Here is a 22,455-nt window from a genome sequence, read left to right on the forward strand (position 1 = left end):
TTCAGTAAGAACCGCTTCATCTCAGGTGATGATAGGTAGCAACAATGGTACGGTAATTCGAAATGAACGCAAAATCACAATAAATAAAAAAGTGATGGGATTTATCCAAATTGTGATCTTTTTGAGAAGTAATCTTTTTGTTAACTACGGTAGTAAAATCTAAATACATGCATAACTGCTGCACATACCGTATTTTTGTTTGGGTGCTGTCACACTATGCCCATCTCGTGTGACACACACACCCGTTACCAGGATACGTGTAACCCCGTTACATACGTAGCGACACGATAGTAATATATCCTCAAATCACCCTTGATTTCTTTTTGTTGTTAACCACTTAAAGACTGGCTGGGCCACTGCCAGCCCCAGCACCGATTTGCGTAGTGTCATGTATCGTCGCGGCTGAATTAAAATCAGACAAAACTCACCGGTAATGAGCCAATGTCAGATTGGCAATTTCCTCCCAGAGGACAATTCTTTACGTACCTACAGGTACTTGAGCGTTTGGCAAAATTCCAGTTTTTATTTCTGAGAAAATTATCAAACCTAATTTATGAGCTCTATTAGTAGGCTCAGAATTATGCTAGATTAACTTGAGCACATATAATTATGCTTTTAGTATATTACACTCACATGCGAAAAGTTGGTCTAATCATAAAAATAAGGAGTTCAGATGCTGTGATACTTTTCATCACTGATTTGGGCTTTTCTACCTCTTGGATAGAAATCCAACACGTTGAGAGTCTTGCAATGGTGTTTTAGGTCGCAAGATCCGATTTCTTGATCCACCCAAAGGCTGGACACACAAACGTGTGGCCCCTCCTGTGATTGGGCGTGTGTCAGTTGTGAAATTATTGTGCCCAGTATTAAAACACGCACCGATATGAGGTCTCGAAAATCGATCGAACAATCCAATGTTGGATCTTTGACTCACTCTTGGGGACTCCAGCCTTTCCATGTTCGCCATTGAATTCCGCATTGACGGAGCTGGAGCATTGACCGCGTAGGATCTCGCTGTTGGACGCAGTGAAGGACGGTTGAATTGGCTGGTTTGCGTAACCAGGGAAGCACCGTTTTGTTGTTGCATTCCCATTCCTTCCATTGTGGACCGTGTTGGTGATGGAAACTGCCGTGCGCTGGGGTGGGCTTTAAGTGTTTTGCACTATTCGCAAGCAGCATTAGGCTTCTACGTCTATGTGTGCACTTTCCTTTTATCGGAGTTGACCATTTTTTCCCAGTTGCGGCATTTTCGTGACTTCTCCTTGTATGCCTACTTCCAGGCCGTGATGAGCTAACAAATAAGCAACAGATACTATGATATAAACACTCGCCTCGCGAAGCTCATCATTAGATGCTGTAAGTGCTTGCATTTTAGATTTTGTTTCTCGAAGTTCTGCTTCGAGCTGATCGGTATAGGTTTTCAGTTGAATATACTTCTCTCCATGCTGGATTTTAAAAGCCTTTTGCTCATCAGCTTCAACATATTTTTAGCTCACTCGAAATATAGAAATATAAATATGTCGATGATCCGTATTTAGAAGATATCATCGAACCTTGCTGGCGCCTGATCTCTTCCTATCATCGTGCACAATTGAATTAACGTAAATTGCAGACATTAATTCAAAAGATGATGGACTTACTTGTCTGCTCAATCACTTAAAGAAAAATTCTTGCTAGCAATATAAAAAACACACCCTACCTGAAGGAATCTTGTGCTAACTGAAACTGCACAGTGAACGCTGTCAGCATCGAACCAAATCAATTTTGTCCTACTGAAAAAACGTACCAAGACGAAATCTATGAAATGATCAGATAATCTCGAGTCAGATTACGTGAGTTTGATTTAAGGCAATCATTTTGTTACCCAAAGCATGTTGAAAGTGTTCTGTACATAGTTTACGGAACCCAGTCAGCGGATATAAGAATTGTGCAGTTCTCCGAAACATATCATACCAAAGCACGACGACGGATCTGCCATCATCTCTTCCCATATTGCCTGAGTCAAATTTGTTACGCATACAAGCTTGCACGATAGAAGTCATAAAGAGCAGCAGAACAGCACCTCGGTCCTCTAAATTGGCAATATATTGTTTATCAAATTTGGTATCAATATCGTCGATTATTTTTGAAGCTACCTTCGAATTCGCTAAGCCGTGAATCGTTCTTTAAACCTGTTAGCTCGACAAATAAAAAACAGCCATACTATTTACCAGCTTACGTCTCAGATATTCCGTCACGCCTTGAAAATTTAAAATGTTAAGACAAGTTTGGCCATCAGCAATCCAGCGTAAAAGCATATGAGACGCATACACTTGACTCAGATCTTCTCATCCAGTAAATTAATCATCAGAGCATACCACACCAGCTTCAAAGTCAAGCCCATTACGTTACATCACCTACCGACGCTGCAGGCAGGACACTTGAGCCTTCCTTGTCCGAAGTGCTTGTACGCACATTTTTCCTGCAGTATATTAAAATTTGAGCGACAACTCGACTATCAGAAATGAACCGAAGCTTACGCAAAACAAGTGTCCACAGCTTGTGCGATAACAAGTTTCCGCAGACTGCGAATCAGGCAGGATTGGATCCCAGCAAGCGTTACAGCGCAGCTGCGGTCGAATGTGCGACGCAGAAAGCGTGGCTTCATCGCCCGTATCCATATCCCCTAAATTCGATGGTACGTGGCGTTGAACGCGATTTCGCACACTAGATGTTTCACTCATGCGGCTGTCGTCGTCCATGACGAACTGAACAAGAGTGACAAGAGGGCGGAATACAAGAGTGAATGTCGCTTCAACTCAATAACAAAATTACACATTTCCGAGAAAAATTTCAATTATGAGTATGCTACATGTCTCGTGCGAATGGCACGAAGTGGAACAGACGCTAACAGCGCTGGAGCTACCGCCAATTCCCCCTGCATCCGATCCGCAGAGACTTCTGGGATACGTACTGCACATTTTGCCACGTTACACCGAGATGGAGATGCTGGCGACGCACCTACGTCTATACGCGTCTACACTGGAGCAGGATATGGAGCAAGTCAAAAGCCACGTACAGCTGCTGACTCGAGAGGCGGCTTGCGAAAGAGAGAAGAAACATTTCTTAGAGCGATACGCAGCACAGGTGGTAAAGGAGCGCAACGATCTGCTGCATTCTCGAGGCGCCTCGAAGAAAAAGACGACAACAGCTGTCTCCCATTTTGTATGGCACAATTGCTGCAAGAAGAATACGAACCATGCAATGGACTTAGCACCGTCAATTTTTGCATTTCGAGGTGAGAAGCTGCAAGAAGCGGCCATTCAAATTGAAAATCTACAGGAAGAAGTGCGCAATCAGGAGTTGCTACGAAAAGATCTGGACTTTCTTCTCAAGAGAACGCAGCGAGAACACGACAGCAAAATTGCGGGTGATCGCAAGCATATTCAGCAACTGGAAAAGCAGATTATCCAACGAGCAGCACTCCACTCAAACTTAGAAAAGAAGTTGTATGAGGTTGAGGCAATGCTTGCTAGACATGACGAATCAAAGAGAGAAGAACTGCGTGATGTCAGCCATCGCCTGTCAGAGACCGAAGCATGCAACATTAAGTTGAATAAAGAAGTTTTATCGTTGCACGAACAATTGAATGCAATAACATCTGACCGTAATCGCCTGCTGGATCTGCTGAAAGAAACGACCGAAAAGAAGGACATCTTTGCACGACAAATAGACAAGCTGACGAAGAAATGGCAATCTCTCGAGTCTGAGGTCGAGGCTTTGCAGTCCGAGATTGTTGTTCTGCAGACAAAGGATGTTAGTCAAATTCGCCTGCAATACGCATCCACAATCGATAGATTACAAAAAAAAAACGTAGCTAGTGAGAAGGTGCTGTGTCAAGAGGTTGATCGTCTTAAGCATATGTTAAAAGAGCGTGATGAATCACAATTGCAGACATTCAACGCGCAGCGATCGACTGCCAGAGTGGGATTAAGGCATTCTCTATCCGGTAAGATTTGTCCTATAGAAAACATACCGATTCCGGGTGACGAAGTACATCCGAGTGATGACGTTCTTAGTGATGATTGCCAAGTTGAAGTTGATGGAGCATTTATGTCATCGTCAAGAAGTCAGCCGTCAGTTGTACACGAATATAGTGACCTGTCGGCTGCACAATTAAATATAAGCGTTTCATCTTCGCAAGGGCAAAGCTGTTTAGGTCTCGCCAAGGTTAGAAGAAATGCCAGCGATAGGCTTTTGGCGAAAAGCCCAAGTCTCATCTCTTGTCAGAGCTGCTGCTCTGGAGTAAGCAAGCACGCGGATTCTTGGGATCTAAATGAAGTTTCAGAAAATCTCAGTATATCATTGAAATGTCACCAGACTGGTGCTGATACCACAGAAGATAATCTATTTGACTGGGAGGCTTTTGTAGACAGTGTTTCTGAATGTTCAAGCTTGTCGAATGAAGATTCAACATGCTCCACATCAGCAAATCCAAAACTTATTAAGTTTGGCACAAGAAAAACTCACCACAAATTACGCAATGAGCATATTTATCCATTTGAAGACAGGGGTGAAAGTGCAACAGTGTCTGACTCACCTAACTTTGCTCAGGCTTGTTTAGGTGAAGGCGAGGAAGAAAAGGAATCCGACATTGACGGTATTCCACTACGGTACGAGCCTCATCTGCACGATGAGAACAGCGTTATCATTCCCAATACCACCAACCATGAGCAATACAACGATACCAAAGAACGAACTGAAGAATGTGTGCAGGTGCAGAATGATTTAGTGCGTGATATAACTCAAATGCTCAACGAACTTGAGCAGAAACGAAAAAGGGAAGAAAATAAGGCCTCACAAGCAGAGTTGGCCCTTTTGGAATTCCAGCAAGGAAACAGGCCATGAACATTTTTTCACACTCTTATTGAGTCGAGCAGGGCGCGCCCGCTCGACCTCAACATACTGCATTAAACTAAGTGAGCGACGTCGGTCCGATCGTGTTCTTAACTTTGTGGTCAGCCGGCTGAGGACGTGCTTTATAAACGCACTCGACTATGCCATGACGCCATAATGCGATAGAATGAATCGAATTAATTTTTGTGTTATAGAGTACCGATCATGTAAATTTGAAAAAAAAATATACCGCGCTTTTTTATTTTCGCCAGTGATGCTGACATAATAGATTTTGGTTTTGTCGCCTTCAAAGATGTGTTGAAGAGTGTCAAACTGCTTACACCTTGAAATTTGCGTAATCTGGAGTAACGAGATAAGAGTTTCAGCATTCCTTTCAAATACATTGATTGACATACTGAAGCGGATAGTTAATATTGGACGTGTCGACCTCAACCAGACCTAATTTCTGCTGCGCCAGCAGCTCTTTGCATTAGTAAAGTCAATATCGTCTTGATTTGTGAAACTGAGCAATAGCATCCAAATACCAGCAACAACCACATGAAAATTGGCTCTTTCAAATTCAGCTCCAGGACGTACATTTTAACTTCTTTAAGGTGAGTGCCGTCGCCAGTGCACCCCAAGATATGGCCTTAATGTTGGCAGATTTTGTTAATGGAGCAAACACTATCAGCTCTGGGTCGTCTTCGCTGCCAGTCAGAAACAGCGAGTGGTCTTGTCTTTAGGCTTGAACGGGTGAGATACAGCCCGTGGGTCCAGCGCATTGAGCACCCGAAGTTTGTTGGTGTCAATGAAGGGAAAGAGGGAAATTCCGTCTGTATCTTCCACTTCATGGCTATGATCGTGGTCAGGGTCAGGGTCGTGGCTGTAGTCGTGACTGTGATCGAGGCTGTGACCGCCTAGAGCTGCATGCTCGTTGTGATTTCGATTAAATTTTGGTGACGATTGGCTAAAATGAGATGCAGATACATCTCGATCTTAAGTCATGATGACAACAAGCTCTTTGAAGAGTGCTTTACGCCAATGGACCGAACGTTCATGGCTGTCGATGGGGGAGATACCTACCTTTACAGTTGGTATTGAGGCTGATATTGGAAAGATTTTTGGGCAAGCTGCTTGATTTTGTGGAAAAGGGTCAACCATTGGTGAAAAAATAAAGATAAAAGAGCAATGAAATAAAGTTGTTTGCGGCTGGCTTGTTCGTGGTGCGTATATGCGTGGGGCTGAAATAGATCTGGTCAAGTTACAGCAGCTAAGTTGGAAGAAGTGGTGCATACTCCAACAAAAGTTTAGTATTTCTTCACGCCGTATATATTGTTGAGGTGGCTGCAGGAGGGATGCACTCACTCGCATGTGACTCAGCTGGTCGTATTTGGGCATGGGGGTGTAACTTGTACAGCCAGTTAGTATTGGCTTAAAGGAAAAGCAGCTAAATACTCTAGCGCTTGTTGAATTGCCGGCCAATGTACAAGCCCAATTCATCGCAACAGAGGGGCTCATAATGCGATAATCTCGACGTCAGGGGAGGTGTTTGTTTACCTTTGGCTGGATCTGTACAATCAGCTTGGTCACTGCTCCACGCATAATGATAAGGGTCTTAACAGCGACATCGCCCAAGTAGCTTGTGGCACCTTGCACACAGCGGGTAAGGCTATCACAAGGCTGCTGGTACCTTTTCACTTCTAACACGAGAAATTATCACGCTGACAGCGTCTGAAGATCTATCTATACACTTGAGGATGGAAAAGAGACGGTCAGTTGGTGAGTTGTGTCGTATTACATTTGCATTGTTTCCTGTTCTCTAACACGCCAAAGTACCAGGGCCCTAGAGATCCTCTCACAACGCAAGTTCCCCCTAGCGTCGTGAACATATTGTCTTGCTCTTGCTCATCGACGAATAACAACGATGATGACATAACAGTGGTAATCGCTGTACCGTTGCGCTGTGCAGAAACGGACTTGTTCACTATTGGGGTCCAAGGCCAGCGATCCCCACATGTCAGGATTCACGGACTTCACTACTTCAGGGTTGCCACATACAAATACAAGTCGTACAATTAAATCAGCGGCTTGTTCCTCAAACGTAATTCTGCTTCGAGCATCAGATTGACAAATTTAAGCAACGAACCCCGAAATTTAACCCCGTAAAAAATAGTGATTCTACATGAGTTTACTATCAAGACTATCGCAGCCAATCCCATTCATGAAATCCAACATTTACTGATAGATTACATAATGGTACAACCGCAGAAGCCGCAGGCACCCGCAGACTCCTCGGCCTTTTTTTCCTTCTTCTTGTCTTCTCTGGCCACTTTTCGCTCTTCATTTATTTTCTTCACCTTAGCGACGCTGTCATTCTTGTACCCTTCGACAGTACTTGTAACCTTGGCCTTAAGATCCTTAGCGTCCTCCAAAGCGTTCCGCGTTTTATCTTTTATCTTTTCGGCCGTACTAGCGTTCGGCTTGGGTGCAGCGTTCCACACAGTGTGCTCCTCCTTCTTTGCATTGATAACGGGGGCTGCGGGCTTAGGGAGATGTAGCTTCTGCTCAGGTACAGGGGCGGCATTCCAAGGCGAGTCTGACATCCTTTACTTTGCACCAGAAACGTTCGATGGGCTGATTTGCAAATGAGTTGGTTGACATACGGAGAAAAATAAGTAAATACACCTCAAAAATGTTCATTGAGATTTGACTTAGGCGCAAAATGCGCCACTTGTCCAGAGCACTACACTGCAGTCTCCACATGGTATACATTGTCTCGAGAAGGTCAAGCAAACTACATTATGCTGCAGCTAGCGACACCACACGCGCCGCAGGTGCCTGGTGCATCGGTTGAACTGGCGATTGCTCCAACACGGGAGACTTTACTGTCCTTGACCGTGCTGCCAGTCGTGTAGATGGCTACACCTTTAAACACGTTTGCGGTAGCCTTTCTATCGATATTGTCGCTGGCGGTCACGGCCTCCAAAGAAACGCCTTTCTTTTCTGCTTTATATAAAGCTTGAGTCTGCATCACAGACTCCTCCTTCTTAACTACACCGTTCTGGTTTACCGACTCAGTATTCCGGACAGGGTTGGCAGCTACGTCATTCAAAGGCTCTATAGACTTTTTGACCTTATCAACAATCAGCTTAGCCTTTTCTTGATTTGGCGTTACGTTTCTGGTTGGCAGCACATTCCGTTCCTTCTCATCATCAGCTGCATGGGCATCTGCAAATTTCGCAACGGGTTCTGTAATGTTATCAACCCTTTTAGACGTCTTCATCACTTTATCAGGACCAGCCTCTTCTACAACCTTCACTGTGGGCTCTGAGTTCCAGGCGCTGATGGACTGGACTTCTTTAATGATGGGTTTTTCCTTCACAACCGAGGCGTGTGATGTTTCGAGCGACGCAACTTCGCTCACGGCCCGTGCTGATTTAATTCTCACAGGCGTGACTATATCCACAGTATCATGTACCGGTGCGGCTGTCCAAGGGCTTACAGAAAGAATTTCTTGATTATGAATGCCGGTCAACTTCACTTCCTCGTTTGTAAGTGCAGGGTCATTTTCCTTCAATTCGGATTTCCCAGCAACCTCCTCCACAACATCAGGTAGAGCAACATTTTGCTTTTCAGACGCTGAATTCCAGCCATCCAACAGCTCGTCGTACTGCATAGAGCCTGCACTCCATCCATTTAAGATTGCAGCCGACCCATTTTTCATCTTGTTCGCACTAGCGACTTCTTTGACCACAGCTGCAGCTGGCTCATCTACTTTATCATCAAGTATCTCCACCACGAACTCTTCTTTTGCCAAATTCCCAGCCAACGCATCCTCCATGACTAGAAAATCTTGAGCATTCGTTTCAACCGGTACCATCCATGCACTTGCTGAAACTTCCTCTGAACGAGGCGACGTTGTGCATGGCGACGTTGTCCATGCGAACTTTGTTTTCTCCTCGACTTGCAGTACCGTATTTTGAGATGAATAATCTTGCTTGAATGGGACAGCAACGTCTTCCGCCTTTATAATATTTGTACCAGCAATCTTTTTCGCAACTTCTTGCACCTGCTCTGTCGTGCCTAGCGTCCATGCAAACTCCTGCACAGTACTTTCAAGTTGTGTGACAGGCGACGTCGTCCACACCGACGTAGTCGCACTTTCTCCTTGCTTATTTGAAGAAACAGCTAATAAATCCAGCTTTGGCAAGTCATTCATCACGGCAGACCTAGCGATATCCGGTTCAGGCTCCAATTCGGCAGGCGGAGACGACGTATTGCAAGACTTAAAAGGATTTTTAGTCTGGAATGGGGACACGGCCCAAGGGCTTGCAGTCTCGGGGCTTGTAGCGCTAGTACCGTCGGATTCCATTTTGCTGGAAATTTTTACTTTTCAGCAATTTGCTTGCTACAAAGACATTTAGATAAGCTGTCAGATCAAGTAGGAATACTAAGTACAGGTTCAGCCTTGAGAGGTTGTGCCATGTTAAGTATAAACAAAAGCTGATTATGCCCACTCGATCGGGCAATGCAGGGTGTTTGGCGGAACGCACCTTGTTTGTCGCCGATATGCTACGCCGGGTTGCGGCTTGGACCCAAAACGATTATTATTAAAACTATCACTTACCGCCTGTTTGCGCTGACAGAAATTTTGGGGCAAAAAAAATCAGTTGAATCTTTCGAAGCGTTTTGAAATTTTACGAATATGGGAGGGTTGAGTAGGTAGGATCAGTGAAAATATGGAACAAACATTGCAGCCAGTTGACCCAAAATTTAGAGTGTATGTACTGTATTATTGTGTGTGTGCACCTTACATTACCAAAGTAATATGACCTGCTATGTCAAGAACATTTAGTTCAAAATTGCAACACGTGTCTCAAAATAAAAGTTGCACAGGTGAACAAACGAACGATATTGTAGTAGACAGCGCACTCGTCAAGTATGCAAGAGTCTAGCGAAGCTTGTCAAATGCATTTTGTCAGAAGCAGTATCCAATCTGGCAAACAAAGACGATGCAATGACTGCAGTAGAATGGGTCCGTATGGAAGACTGGCGTAGTTATCGCGCAAGTCATGACGCTTATCTGTTCCCGTGAGGTAGTGACTGATTCAAGCGTAAAAGTTAAGAAGCAAATGAGATTATCGCGGCACAAGCTTGCTGCTTTAAAGGCATCTTCATCAGAATATTTCCACTGCTTGCATTGTCGGTGCCGCAAATGATCGTGCCGGGAGCCTAGCATTGTCCGTCGCTGAACGAAATAAAATTCGTAATACCAAAAGCTAAACGTACTCGTCGTTTCAGCCATTGCACCATTTAAAAATACAACCACTGTCGCTTTCATGCTTTGAGCCGCAAAACAAAATCCTTACCAAAAGCTGTACGTACTTTTGTCGTTTCCGATACTGTATTATCCGGAAGCGCACTCACATGCTTTGAGCTGCTAAAGGAGTACCGGTAGAAGACAAAATAACTTAATGTGCAACAGTTTTACTTCTCGAAAAACATAATTCAGCTCTGCTGCGAACTGCAGTTTTGACTGGACTTTCCTCGACTGTTTTGCATTTAAAACCATTGTTTGCATTCTCTAAAATACTAAGACCACATCTCATGACTCAATGCATTATCATTAATGTCACAGCTTACACAACTTGCTCAAATATCTCGTTCTAACAGCGTACAGCATGAATGAGCGGCGATTGAATTCATTACACCGTGATTGCATTGGTTAGCTAGTCTCAGACTCGCACTCATCGGAGCTTAGCCGGTATGATGGTCTACATGCAGTCTAGCAATGCCACAAGGCCAATAAAAAGCCGTTTATATTAATTGTAAAATGCACATACGTGATAACCATTCCTAGATAAAAACATTTTGACAGTACAATTGATTTTTTTTTGAATTTCTATAACCGCTGAACAGACAGACGGACGGCTACAGCAGGGCTCTACTTGATGCATAAGACTAGTCACGCGCCGCCTGCGTTGCGAATGGCAAGTTTAAAAGCTTCAGTCCGTGTCAATCTCTAATCTAGCTTGCTTCGCTACCTTATCAAGCTGATCGTTTCTTCTTAGAATAAACTATTTTGATGTCAAACCTAATTGTAAATCTTTTACGAAATGACAACATCTTTATCAATGTAGCTATAGACTAAAAACTTGAAGGTTCTAGTACGATGTTAAAATAGAATGTTTTTTCTTCACGAAAAGTAAAATGAAAGCAGAGAAGATCATTGATTGATCATAGAAAATTGGCTCTAGTCGAGATAGTAAGGTCGATGACCTTAGCTTAGCTTTCTCCAAGCAAAAGAGCTACGGCAGCCCTGCTGCACATTGTTTGAGTTTCACGTTACACGTTGTGTAACTATTAATATCCACAAATACCGATGTATATAGATGACGGGATTTCGTAAAGAAGAAGCAAGTGATACATCGCCGTACGTTAGACAATGAGACATTATCATGATGAGATAAGATTCCGGTGTATATTGAGTATCAGCCTTATTAATTTTTATCCTTTGTCTTTGTAATCTTGGATCAGAAGAGCAAATAAGACACCAAGTCACGGCAATGCCTCTCGCATTTGCTCCTGGTAGGAGCGATTGGTTTGGTTAACGAGAAATTTCAAAGTCAAACTTTATTGTGCAAAGTGCGCGGCTACTTCGGTGCTCTTTGTCGCTCTTGTTGTCAATCCCGCGACCGAGTCATATAATATTCGATATTCTGTTAGGGTGGAACACGAGATGCTCGTATTACTGTCTCTGGCCAATTAAACGCCATACAAGTTTATCTTGATGGTTGACCCGAAGGGGTCAGGAAACTTGCGGAATAGTGGCCCACTCGACTGAATGTGTTTAAAAGCTGGTGATGAGCAAATGGGAGGCCTCCAAGAGAGCTCTAACCAAGCGTTAGTGAGAAATTAGGTGGCACCCACCATGAGGCTGTTGATGTGGAGATTTCAGCCTCGGAGCGCAGAGAGAAAATATCCCCATCCAGATTTGAGTAGTTGAGGTGGCCATAGATATGACCATGCTACAATCGAATCACAACGCGTCGCCATTTATTTCAGCAAGCTAGGTTGTCAGGACACGCGCAAAACGAAAGATATCGTGCAATACCTCAGTATGGGAGGCGTTTTTAGCACAAGGATATTGGAGGCGTCATATGTCGCAGATCACGCTCAACACGGCGTATTGGTTGCTCTGAGTTCTTGTCCACTCATAAAAAAATAGAGACAAGAGGGGTATGTCAGGATTTTCGAGCATTGTTAGTCGCAAGGCGTCGGTCTAACTGGCTTTCACTCTCCAAGGCGCAATTTTCATTGTGAACATAGGTTATACCACTTACTGTTGATCTAAGCGACAAACTGGCCTTTCCGTGTAAGCTGAAGACCCGTAAGATCGGATCCTCAGAGTAGCAAGTAACTTTTAATGGATAAACACCATAGCCATGATGTGATGTTCATGGCGAGCCTCGGCGAGAGGCTTGCGCTTGCGGATTAGCTAGTCGGGCTCAGTGAGCAAGGTCGAGCTCGTTGGTGATGAGATGGACGTCGTTGTGAGCTCAACGGCGGAAGAGGGCAACATTATCAGCCGAAGAAAAGTTTATTGATTTTATCACTGATGCAAAGATGAAACGGAGCGCAGAGGGCGCAAGCGGCTTGGTCTTTATTATGTTATATTAGGGTGGGGGTGTTGGGCCGAGATGCGAAGAGTTGAGTGCAGTTTCCAAGAACAACTCGCTGTGAATACTTTGATGGCGTCGGTCGCGGAAATGTTCACTTTTTTAGGGTCGATGGGCTAATTGAAGAAGTGTATGGAAGGGGGCTCTCTGTGGAGCAGGTCCGGTAGAATGCAAAGTGAAGCTGTCTTCAAGCGCTGTAAATGCTTGTTAAGCGTTTATGTAACGGGGGTTACACGTACCCCGGTATGAAGGATGGGTCACACAAGATGGTGTTTCCATACAAACGTATGGATTATACAAGACGGTGTAATCACACAATGGTGTGGCTACACCCTAACAAGAAGTTAGTGCGTGGCTGGACTGCCAGTAGTTATGCTTATAAATTAAGGTTTTACAATCTTATTACGAAACCTATATATATAGATATAGGCGGCTTATCCGCAAATAAAAAAAATACGGTTCACATTTTGAACGGAAAAGTTTATTTGCCTTGGGTTAAGGTTGTAGTGACTCTTGGATGTAGCGGATTGCGATCCGCTACACTCGTACTGATTCTAGTATAGAACGAAGGTCGGTGGACTTAGTAAGCTTCTTCTAAGCAACGAGCTACGGCAGCCCCGCTGCACTTGGTAGCGCCCGTATCAATTTACGCCTTATTTGTTACAACTGCTCCTCTGTGAGGATGGAGTTATTCTCCTATTTGTCCCAGGGCATGCAGGACTGGATTAAGAAAGTGTGGTCCCTGCTTGGCCCTATGGGCGTACAACACCTTGCTTTGTAAGGACCTGAAGCGCTATGAAAATGCTCTGCTAGAGCACCTAGAGCAGAAGATGTTGGCGTCGACTGCGTATGACGCCACCGCCGACGACGGATGACTTCTCCCGACCGACCTAGGCCGCTCATGGTGGTCCTTAAGACCTTTGAGGGTAAGGATGGAGAGAGGCCGATATGGCTATGGCTATGGCATCCGCCATGCTCCAGAACGAGTAACAGCGCGTGGCGCTAGCTATCTCCAAGCTCGGGGGTCGAGCACGAAAATGGGCACGTGCGGCACTTCGGTTGATGCGGCGATTCCTCCCGGACGGAGCTGAAACTGCAGCTTTTGCGAGTGTTCTCGCTGCCTGACCAAGAATATCGCGTGCAATCGCGTTTCCTTACCTATACCAGGAAGCAGAAGTGCTATTACTAGACCGGGTAGGCCAACGTGCTAGTATCCGAGTTGTCAAAACCAGAGGCGTATTGGACAGAAGTCCCGAGCGTGGCTCGCGGGCTGAACGTGGCGTAGCACGTAACCCACTGAGCGCTGCTCAAGTATCAAAACAGTAGCTACATACCAAGAGTGACATGGTCGGCCAAGGACTGAAGCTATGAAGGCGAGGCCTCAGTGATGCGCGTGGAGGGCACGAAATCCACTGAGCACTGTTCACGTTACGAAGCATTCGGTTTAATTACATTCGGCGCGCAACTTCCAAAAGAGTGAATAGTGTGCTCAGGCATTATAGGTGTCGTCGTAAATGTCCATGCGTATTGCGACGGGGCACTGGCAAAACATCACAGGTCCTTCTCAAGTTGCTGCGATGGTGAAGGACTTTCACAAATTGTAACTTTGCTTGGTTGTGAATTCATGATCTCATTTCAGGTATGACTTGGCTAGAACGCCACGAGTCATGAGCGTACTAAAAATCAGAACCGTTCGGCGTTACGCACTATAACTAGAGGAGTTTTAATGGGTCATGATACCACCGCTGCTTGAAAGCGAAAGCACTTTTGGCGTAGATATGAAGGTGCAGTAGCTCCGATGCTGGACATGGGGCTGTCCGAACATTTGTTAAACGATGACTTCAGCAGAGCTCTGGAGGCAAACCTTCTCTTCTCTTCTCTAGCGTCAGTAAGCCGCTATATCCAGAAACCGCAAAAACATTTTGCAGTATACAAATGATATCTATACTGATATTGAAATAAGTGACGTTGTGTCATGAATTCCTCTGTGAATCCTTGATAAATTAGTTTGCTTACAGCTGTAAGTAAATGATCTCTTGCACTATTTAGTGCAAATGGGTATTAGCGACTGTGATTTGCGGTCGTCTGTGCTATGCTGGTGGTGACGGGTGACTGAAAACGCGAGTAAAAGGGTCAGCTCTTAAGACTTTCATCATTGTCGGGATGTTACGGTACTGCTGGGTCAGCACTACATCTAACACGCCCACCGTGCGAAACATGGAATCTCCACTGGTGCGTGGAAGGAATATTCCCTTACTCGTAAATGTTGTACCAGGGTAGCTCTGAGAAATCTGAATCTTTTTTCATAATCCCAAGCAGAAGCTCTAATGAAGCGTTATAAAGCTCTAAGGGTGTAGTGTAAGCGTCTTCAAGGCGAAGGAAACGAGGAAACGCGGTAAGATCACTACTGAATAAAGAATAGAGGTCACCATTCGTGACAAAAAGGCCTGATTTTGAAGACAACCGCAAAGCTCTGAGCAAGAGGGACGGCTACCACGAGAGTCCTTTAATTTTTCTATCCTTTGTTGAATAATATCATGACGTGACCACCATGCGAATTGCTCTCAGATTAAGATTTAAATAAATATCTGAAAAGATCAAAGAGAGCTTCATGAAGAATAACTGATTTATGGGCCCTAACACTGCGTTATAAAATAGTGACACATACTCAGGGATTGCTGTGACGTCAAAGGCGCGTTCTTTCGAACGAGGCATAGACCGACTTTACACAAGAAAAAGAATCTTCCACATGGCGCCAAATTTCTGTGTTGGAAATGTTCCAGCAAGCGGAAATTTGGGCAGTTAGTATTCTGACGCAATACACCAATTATTTGAATGAATGCACTGCAGGTCAGCTTGGGCTGGATTCACCGTGTTCCATGCTTTTAGCCCTACTGACGGGTGCTATCGACTGTTCGCGAAAGACAGTGATATCCTTCTCACCCCAGTCGGTATTCCGAGCGGGATAATTGGAGTGTGGCTGGTAGCGCCTAATGGATTGTATAACACCTCTGCGTCATCTAATGGTGAAAATATGCTTTATTTGGGCGCTTCGCGCATTTGCTCGGATCAATTTCGACAGTACATGTGAACATTGTCATAGAGCGTGTCGAGCCAGATGTAAATCTTTTAAAACACTTACGAGCAGTGTTGAGTGCATAGACTGAATCAAGCTGTTCGCCAATATAGTCTTGTGATGGTTGACCCAGACAACATTTTCGTTCTGGGACGCATTGTGGGAAGCATGGCTCCCGCAAATATCAAGACCGTCGTAGATTTCCCAGTGTATCTATATCAAATGATTATAAAAGAAGTGGCTGGTCGAGCCAACTATTTGCACATGTTATGTGCTGTCATGCAGACAATGTACATCCTTAATCAAATCTTCTCGTAGAGCGTGTCAAATAATGTTCGGATGCGTCGAAATGATTATGAAAGGCTGGTTAGGATAAAAGCCATACTAACTATTTGCTTAGGTTAAGTGCCAATGATGCCGCCAAGCATGTTAAATGGCGCTAGAATACGTCGGAAAGATATTTAAAGGCCGATTAGGCAAAAACCCTCGTGAGTATTTCATTCCTGGTCTTCTGAATTTGAATTGTTCATTTAATTTGCGGTGACGCTTTGGACTTAGCCAGAGCTGTGCTTTACATCAAGCAAATCCCAGTTTTAATGACCAGGTTATCACGTTTGAGTCTCGCCAGCATAGCGGCAATTATAACAACCAGGTTTTATAAGAAACTAATTTATTCTTAGCTCGTTCATGTAAAGCTCAGAGTAAGTCTGCTGGGCGAAATACCATTTGTGAGCTATTCTGATTATGTACCGCTGCGAACAGCGACATCGGCATTCCGTTACTGATCGGTATTAGCTCGATGTTATTCGTCTTTGTTGAGTATTCAATCAAGGTACGGAACGAAACGGATCGCCTTAATGCGTATGTGGATGTGCTATTGTGTCGCCCCGATGACTTAGATTGCATGCAACGATGTTGACATCGCGTTTCGCACACCGTACGGATTAGGTGCACCAATATAGTTTTATATAGTATATTGTTGAAATGCTTGTGATAAAAGAAGTGTTGGAACTCAGACTCCACCTTTTGCAGCGTTTTTTTGCATTTGCGTCCGCACAAAACGTTTCAGCGGAATAAGCGCTTGTCGCACGCATTAAGCCCCTTAGCCAGCCTCCCGGTTTTGGCAGAGTGCTGACAATCAGTGAGCTTGGAGATAGTTTTGGTCTATCGAGGGGTGCATTCTATAATATCGGGATCGTGATCTTATTGGATCATGTGAGCAAATACGCGAATCTTGTTGCTGTCAGCTAAACTGTAAGTGGTAAGAGATTTAGCTTTGATATACCTCGACAAAGTGTTTCGCCAACATAGCTTACATGCTGTTCGTCTTTTCGAATCGAGATCCGCAACTTACGGCAAACTTATTGTAATTTTGCTAGAAATGTGATGAGCTAGATTAAAAGTGTCCATCTCTGACTGGCACACAGACGTATGCTGCACTGAGGGCCGTAAAATTGAAGCGAAATTCTCCCACGTTGCGTTGGAGTTGACTTTCGCTGTACACATTTACAAACTTTACCACATTCTTTATTGACAGCCGGTCACCGTTCTACCGCCACAACGAGAATGCTAAAAGTTCATTGTGTTGAAGTCAACTGCCTTGCAGAACGGGCTATCATATATGTGTGTCATCGTCATCATTATGCTCTGTAAGATTTACCATCTTGGGGCTGATTTCTCTAGATTAATACATGCTAGTGAAAGCAAAATAAGAGCCGAAATACTTTGAGTATTTGTCATAGCTAACTAAAAAAACATGACATGTATAGTGAAGGGATAATGAGGACACTTCTTCATGTCTCCGTTATTGAAAACTGAAGTTAACAGTATTTATTCCTTGAAATAACGTTCATATGCCACGATTCAACGTGAAAGGATAAACACTTCGAAGGCCATATAACAGTAAGTTCAAGGCGAGGTTCAAACTCAGTACTCCTTGATGTATAATCAGATGTATAGGATTCCACGGTCTTATATATAGAATCTCCAGGAGCTATTGGGGTGTTTTGCATGTAGCTCTACAAGCAATGAATTCATTTTGATTCAGTTGCAGGAACGTTTTGCCTTCAAGTCCCTAAATTGTTCTTTCATCATCCAATTCGAGTCTATCCTTTCCTTCCGCGCCAGTAATCGCTTTCTCCTTGCACAAGCGTCTGGGTTGTATTCGAGGAACTGTTGTGAACAGCGCCCTCATGCACCTGGTAGCATTTCGAGCGGTCTTTCGAACGAAATTTGATTTTTGCTGGAAGGCGCGGCTAATAAGCCCATCGTGCATCCCAGTCCAAGCCATACTTATGTCTCTCTTCGTGCGACATGGAGGGAGAGTTGGAGTGCCACTCGGCACATCATTGCCGCAAACCAGAGGCACTGGCGAATGTGATATCCCATCAGTTGTCTTCACTAAATGGCACTCGAGTGAATAGAAAGAGTCATCGGGGGCTGATGTAGTCAGCTTACTGCAGCCGTCTTTTCCGGACCCGTCAGTTCCGTGTGTCATGAGATTTTGGAACCTAGGAAACAGGTCAGAACGTCTATTTCTTACAGAACGATGCTCAAAGCTGAACGTCTCTTTGTACCGCGGTGGAGAGAAATAGAACCTCCCACAAAAGTTTGTCAAGTCGGTTGCAGCAATCACTGCAAGACAACTGCGAGACACTTTGCAGCCATTGTTGTCCGCAATATTCAACCTTGCCAGTCGTGCGAAGATTTGATCGTTTGGTAAGCGTTTAGCTGGTCTTTACTGCTTTCCTAGCTACGAACGCTTCAAAATCGTACTAAAAAAGGCGTTTGACCCATTACTCAGTGAATTTCGAGCCCGTGCCAAGTTTTTGAAGCCTTGTCATGGTCGTGACGACCTACACTCGTAAGCACAGCGTGCTTGCTACTTGGTCTCGAGCATTGTAGACGAGTCAATCTACGTTTCAACGCGAGTTGTAATTTTCATGGCGAGTTTGATTGATGGGTCGATCCGAAATCAACTGTTGCGTGAGTACCCCAAGAAGCTGAATGAATTCATCAACAGTGCGTTTTATGAAGACTTCACATCAAGCAAGCTAAGTTCAATGGCTTCGTACCAAAACAAGCGCGTCAGTCAACAGCTACAATTGATGGTTCAGTGCCAATAAGCATCTTGTACGCTTCTACGCCTGTTAATGAGCTTCCTCACAACGATGAAAGTGTTTTCGCTGTCGAAGCTCAGGTCATATTGCTCGGAACTGCAGAGTATCTTTATCGAGTCGGCGATAGACACATGGTGGTTGTTCGGATTACGCGGACGTTTAAGGGTCGTTGTCACAGATAAAAAAGTAGAAGCGACTAGTAGGGGTGGCGTTTGCTATAGGGTTGGAGAAGGGTACTGAGGATGCAGTGGATACACAAAACTCAAGCCTCAACGTGCATGAGGCACATGCAGCTTCCATTAGGTGTCATAATAGTGTCGGGGAAAGTGTGACTTTGATTGTCCAGGGAGTTTTGTAGATCGTTTTGAGAAACCACTACGAGCTTTGAATGACAATGGCGCATCGGACAGCTTTATTCGAGCTCAAATTTTGACTGAACATCGTGTTAGTCTGCCCAATGTGAAAACTAAAAACGATGATTCGCTAGCGAATGGATCTGCAACGAAGATGCCAAAGCAAGTCCTTTGCTTGGCAATAAAGCTTGGGGATTGCCGTGGCGTAGACGCGGTTATTTATTTTTGGCCTGGATGACCATTAGACATCATCCTAGGTGTGCCATGGTTAGAGCGTTACCAGCCTAGCATTGACCAGATGGATATGAAAACCATCGCCAACAAGTCTTCCTGCGCTAAATTAAGCAGCTTGACGACGAACAAAATGGTTTGGGACCATATACTGTTGAAGATGTCTCAGATGTCCAAGGTATATTATGGGGTATATTAGCCCCCATGCTCACCAGAAAAGTGTGAGGAGACTAAAGAAATGACACCAACTGAAGGTAGCAGTCAGGCGCCAGAAAAAGACAGTATCTTTTTCTATCGACATGGAAGTCATGGGCGAATATTCTACGTAGAATAATAGGACTAGAAGCAAAGACTCATTTCAAGAGAAGAATAAAAGACAAAGGAGGAGAATTTTTTCGTCTTCTTTCGTCAAGTATTTTGCGTGCCTCTGATTAAAGTACAAACTATACAACGGAGAAGTTGATGTCGATGTTATCCGTCAGGTGAAGATCGGTAATCCTCCAAGCTTTGTCAAAGAATTGTTTTACTTGCCGTTGTTGATGAGCAAGAAGATGTCAAACGTAGCCTCGTAAAAAGCCAGAATTTGTAAACATGTGCTATCGTCAAAGAAGGTATTGACTTTTTTATCAATTCTGCAGAAGTATTTGATGAGAATACACGGAAGAGAGGGTTTAATGAGCAGTCGTAGGGTGCTAAAAGATCAACTTCATGTATGGGCCTGTCAAGGAATACGCTAATATATTCCCAAACCAGGTACCAGACAAACTTCCATCTGATAGAGGCAGTTGTCATGGGATTGCCATACTACCTAGTACGAAGTATTGTATCACATGGCAGTGGCCGTTGCTAGTAAACAAGTCATCGCAATTGACCAGTTCTTTGCGCAGCTATAGAAGGTTGGCCATGTGCGTGAGAGAAAGTATCCGCATTGTAGTCCAGCTGTCTGTGACCCGCGAATTTCAAGAGAATGGTCACGAATCTTTCTCGTTCATTGAAAGAGTTTGCACCGAGTTTCTTTGACAATATATTCGTTCATAGTATAAACGGTCGAGAACGTTGTTGTCGATGTTCAGCTTGACCACCTTCGCTAATTCTTCCAAATAATGCGAGAGAATAAATTCTATGCTTACCTGAAAGATGCATTTTCTTCACACCTGATATTCCCGCTCTCGATTGCTTCGTGGGCAAGATCGGCGTTATGTGATGGGCCCATCCATTACATAACTATATACATTGCGTTACGTAGGTAGGTGCATCAGCACATGATTAGCGTTCGCTAAACTGCTATCATCCTACTGGCCAATACAGTGGAAGCCAGACCCAACATTAGCCAATTGGTCGATGACGTGTATGTGAGCGACCAGGACTTTCGCCCCGGTCCTAGAATAGTGTTAGAGTTTTATTTCCACAAACCTATTACGTAGTTGCTCTATAGCGAGCTATCTCAGCACAATAGTGTTAGTAACGAGGTCAATAATTGGCCCGTGACATCTGGTAGCACTTAGTAGTCCTTCCAATGACCAAGTTCGACATGAGTCGAGACCTCGACCACGCTGCTTCCCCCCACCTTACTTACATCGAGTGGGAAGCTCTCCACCGCCTCGCGGTGATGTCCGGATAAGCTGTTGTCATGTCGCTGCTGTGCTCAGCAACGCCTGGCCATCAGCGTCCAGCGGCACAAGAATTCACGAAGCGCGAGCTCGCCGATACGAATCGGCGAGTGTCAACTCCCTCGCGCAGTTCCACGAATGACGACGTGAGACTAGATACGTCCATGTGTCCCCTGGCGGCGAAGACTAACTCTCGCTGAATCGATGGTTTCAAGAGTTTAACATCTCTATCGCTTGAGTGTTGACCGAGGCGCCGTCTGTGAAGATCGACTACCCCTAACGCGGCTGTCCGGGAAGGTCAAGGAATGGGCTCACGGCAAGTTGGTTTACGTCCCCAACGCAAAAGAAGGGCGTGTGTGCCACACAGGATGGTGTACTTACACAAATGTGTGAGTCACACAATATTTTGTGACCACACAATAATGTGGCTACACTTAAACAAGTCAGTACGTGGCTGGAACAGCCAATGGAAATCCACTGGCTATTTAGTTAGCTTCCTATCTAAATAGAAAAACTCATAAATTTTAATATAGGCGGCTTTGCCGCAAATAGAATCCAAAAATACAGTTTACATTCTAAACGGTGGAGGTGATCAGCCTTGGGTTAATGTTGTTGTTACTCCTGGAATAAGCGGATTGCGAACCGCTACACTCGTACTAATTTTAGTAAAGGACGAAAGTCACCGACCTTAACAAGGCTTCCTCTGACCGAAAGAGCTACAACAGCCCCGCTGCAACCACACTCCTAGAGGATGACAGAACCCCTGTCTCTAAATTTAAAATGCTGAAAGCTTTACATGAGCAGCTCACGTTTGGAGCTGGTTGCGCTTCCACCGATGCCCTGCTGAAGCATTCTTGAAGATGTCTCACTAGCGTTTTCCCGTAGCTGGTAGACGCCTTCAGACGAACGATTACCGCTTCAGGCCCTTGACCGCCAATTGTCATATCCCTTCGAGACCATCAATAGGTATATGTGTGTCTCTGGCTGTCCCGAGGATAGATAATTAAACTGCTCCTTTTTTACATATGATACAGCACGGTCGTCGAAGTGATAAACATTTTACTAGGTGCAACGAGGTTGCAGCGTGCCTTGCACAAAGAAGGCATGTATTTAAGATTTTAAGCTAAGTACTAAACTAAGTTGGGTGTGTACGCTTCACTCAGAAACGAAAACAATAGTCTCCAAGGTAACAATGACTTTTGTCTGATCTGCTATTTCAAGAGTAGATTCGATTCTATCCAGATTGATGCTGTAACGGGGTTACACGTACCCTGTTACCAGGGGGGGTCACACGAGATGTGCATGGTGTGACCACACCAAATCAAAAAAACGGTATGGGGCTAGATAGCCAGTAATTATGCATATTTTAGATTTTACTATATATATTTAGGATGATACTAAACGACGCGAAATGTGTGCTCACCCTGGTCTCACCGAGACATGACCCTCTGTAGAGAGGCGACGGCGACGCCGTATGCTGGCTGCAAGACGTCGGGCGTCGACCCTGATCCA

General features: G+C 44.5%; 8 protein-coding genes across 8 annotated transcripts; 3 read left to right on the plus strand and 5 right to left on the minus strand.

The window, feature by feature from the left end:
• Positions 1–337: 337 nt before the first annotated feature.
• PHALS_10869 (cyclin b1 interacting protein 1) lies at positions 338–2,741 on the minus strand (the record flags this gene model as incomplete). Its single annotated transcript, XM_024726369.1, has 19 exons — positions 338–402; positions 487–560; positions 634–648; positions 714–822; positions 880–1,162; positions 1,226–1,270; positions 1,332–1,474; positions 1,554–1,575; positions 1,641–1,644; positions 1,700–1,725; positions 1,787–1,797; positions 1,865–1,885; positions 1,954–1,996; positions 2,063–2,071; positions 2,136–2,163; positions 2,219–2,239; positions 2,311–2,323; positions 2,401–2,461; positions 2,520–2,741. The coding sequence occupies 19 exons, from the start codon at positions 2,739–2,741 to the stop codon at positions 338–340; spliced, it is 1,215 nt and encodes a 404-aa protein (XP_024577053.1).
• A 97-nt stretch (positions 2,742–2,838) lies between these two features.
• Positions 2,839–4,887, plus strand: PHALS_10870 (uncharacterized protein; the record flags this gene model as incomplete). Its single annotated transcript, XM_024726371.1, has 1 exon — positions 2,839–4,887. One exon carries the CDS (start codon positions 2,839–2,841, stop codon positions 4,885–4,887), a length of 2,049 nt encoding a protein of 682 aa, XP_024577054.1.
• Positions 4,888–5,324: 437 nt separating this feature from the next.
• On the minus strand, positions 5,325–5,726 carry PHALS_10871 (uncharacterized protein; the record flags this gene model as incomplete). Its single annotated transcript, XM_024726372.1, has 3 exons — positions 5,325–5,398; positions 5,473–5,582; positions 5,665–5,726. 3 exons carry the CDS (start codon positions 5,724–5,726, stop codon positions 5,325–5,327), a joined length of 246 nt encoding a protein of 81 aa, XP_024577055.1.
• A 152-nt stretch (positions 5,727–5,878) lies between these two features.
• On the plus strand, positions 5,879–6,722 carry PHALS_10872 (uncharacterized protein; the record flags this gene model as incomplete). Its single annotated transcript, XM_024726373.1, has 4 exons — positions 5,879–5,969; positions 6,416–6,538; positions 6,604–6,654; positions 6,715–6,722. 4 exons carry the CDS (start codon positions 5,879–5,881, stop codon positions 6,720–6,722), a joined length of 273 nt encoding a protein of 90 aa, XP_024577056.1.
• Positions 6,723–7,121: 399 nt separating this feature from the next.
• Positions 7,122–7,478, minus strand: PHALS_10873 (uncharacterized protein; the record flags this gene model as incomplete). The annotated part of the gene is made up of 1 exon (XM_024726374.1): positions 7,122–7,478. The coding sequence occupies one exon, from the start codon at positions 7,476–7,478 to the stop codon at positions 7,122–7,124; it is 357 nt and encodes a 118-aa protein (XP_024577057.1).
• Positions 7,479–7,669: 191 nt separating this feature from the next.
• Positions 7,670–9,247, minus strand: PHALS_10874 (uncharacterized protein; the record flags this gene model as incomplete). Its single annotated transcript, XM_024726375.1, has 1 exon — positions 7,670–9,247. One exon carries the CDS (start codon positions 9,245–9,247, stop codon positions 7,670–7,672), a length of 1,578 nt encoding a protein of 525 aa, XP_024577058.1.
• Positions 9,248–9,654: 407 nt separating this feature from the next.
• PHALS_15467 (uncharacterized protein) lies at positions 9,655–10,267 on the minus strand. The gene has a single exon (XM_024726376.2). The coding sequence runs from the start codon at positions 10,214–10,216 to the stop codon at positions 9,854–9,856; it is 363 nt and encodes a 120-aa protein (XP_024577059.1). The 5' UTR covers positions 10,217–10,267; the 3' UTR covers positions 9,655–9,853.
• Positions 10,268–20,963: 10,696 nt separating this feature from the next.
• PHALS_10875 (putative polyprotein) lies at positions 20,964–21,188 on the plus strand (the record flags this gene model as incomplete). The annotated part of the gene is made up of 2 exons (XM_024726377.1): positions 20,964–21,089; positions 21,159–21,188. The coding sequence occupies 2 exons, from the start codon at positions 20,964–20,966 to the stop codon at positions 21,186–21,188; spliced, it is 156 nt and encodes a 51-aa protein (XP_024577060.1).
• Positions 21,189–22,455: the final 1,267 nt, after the last annotated feature.

Source organism: Plasmopara halstedii (assembly GCF_900000015.1).
Source record: "Plasmopara halstedii genome assembly, contig: Scaffold_525, whole genome shotgun sequence".
Taxonomy (NCBI): Eukaryota; Oomycota; class Peronosporomycetes; order Peronosporales; family Peronosporaceae; genus Plasmopara; species Plasmopara halstedii.

Excerpts from the sequence above, each read along its gene's own strand:
- PHALS_15467 (XM_024726376.2), bottom strand. The coding sequence starts at position 10,216 with ATGAAAGCGACAGTGGTTGTATTTTTAAATGGTGCAATGGCTGAAACG.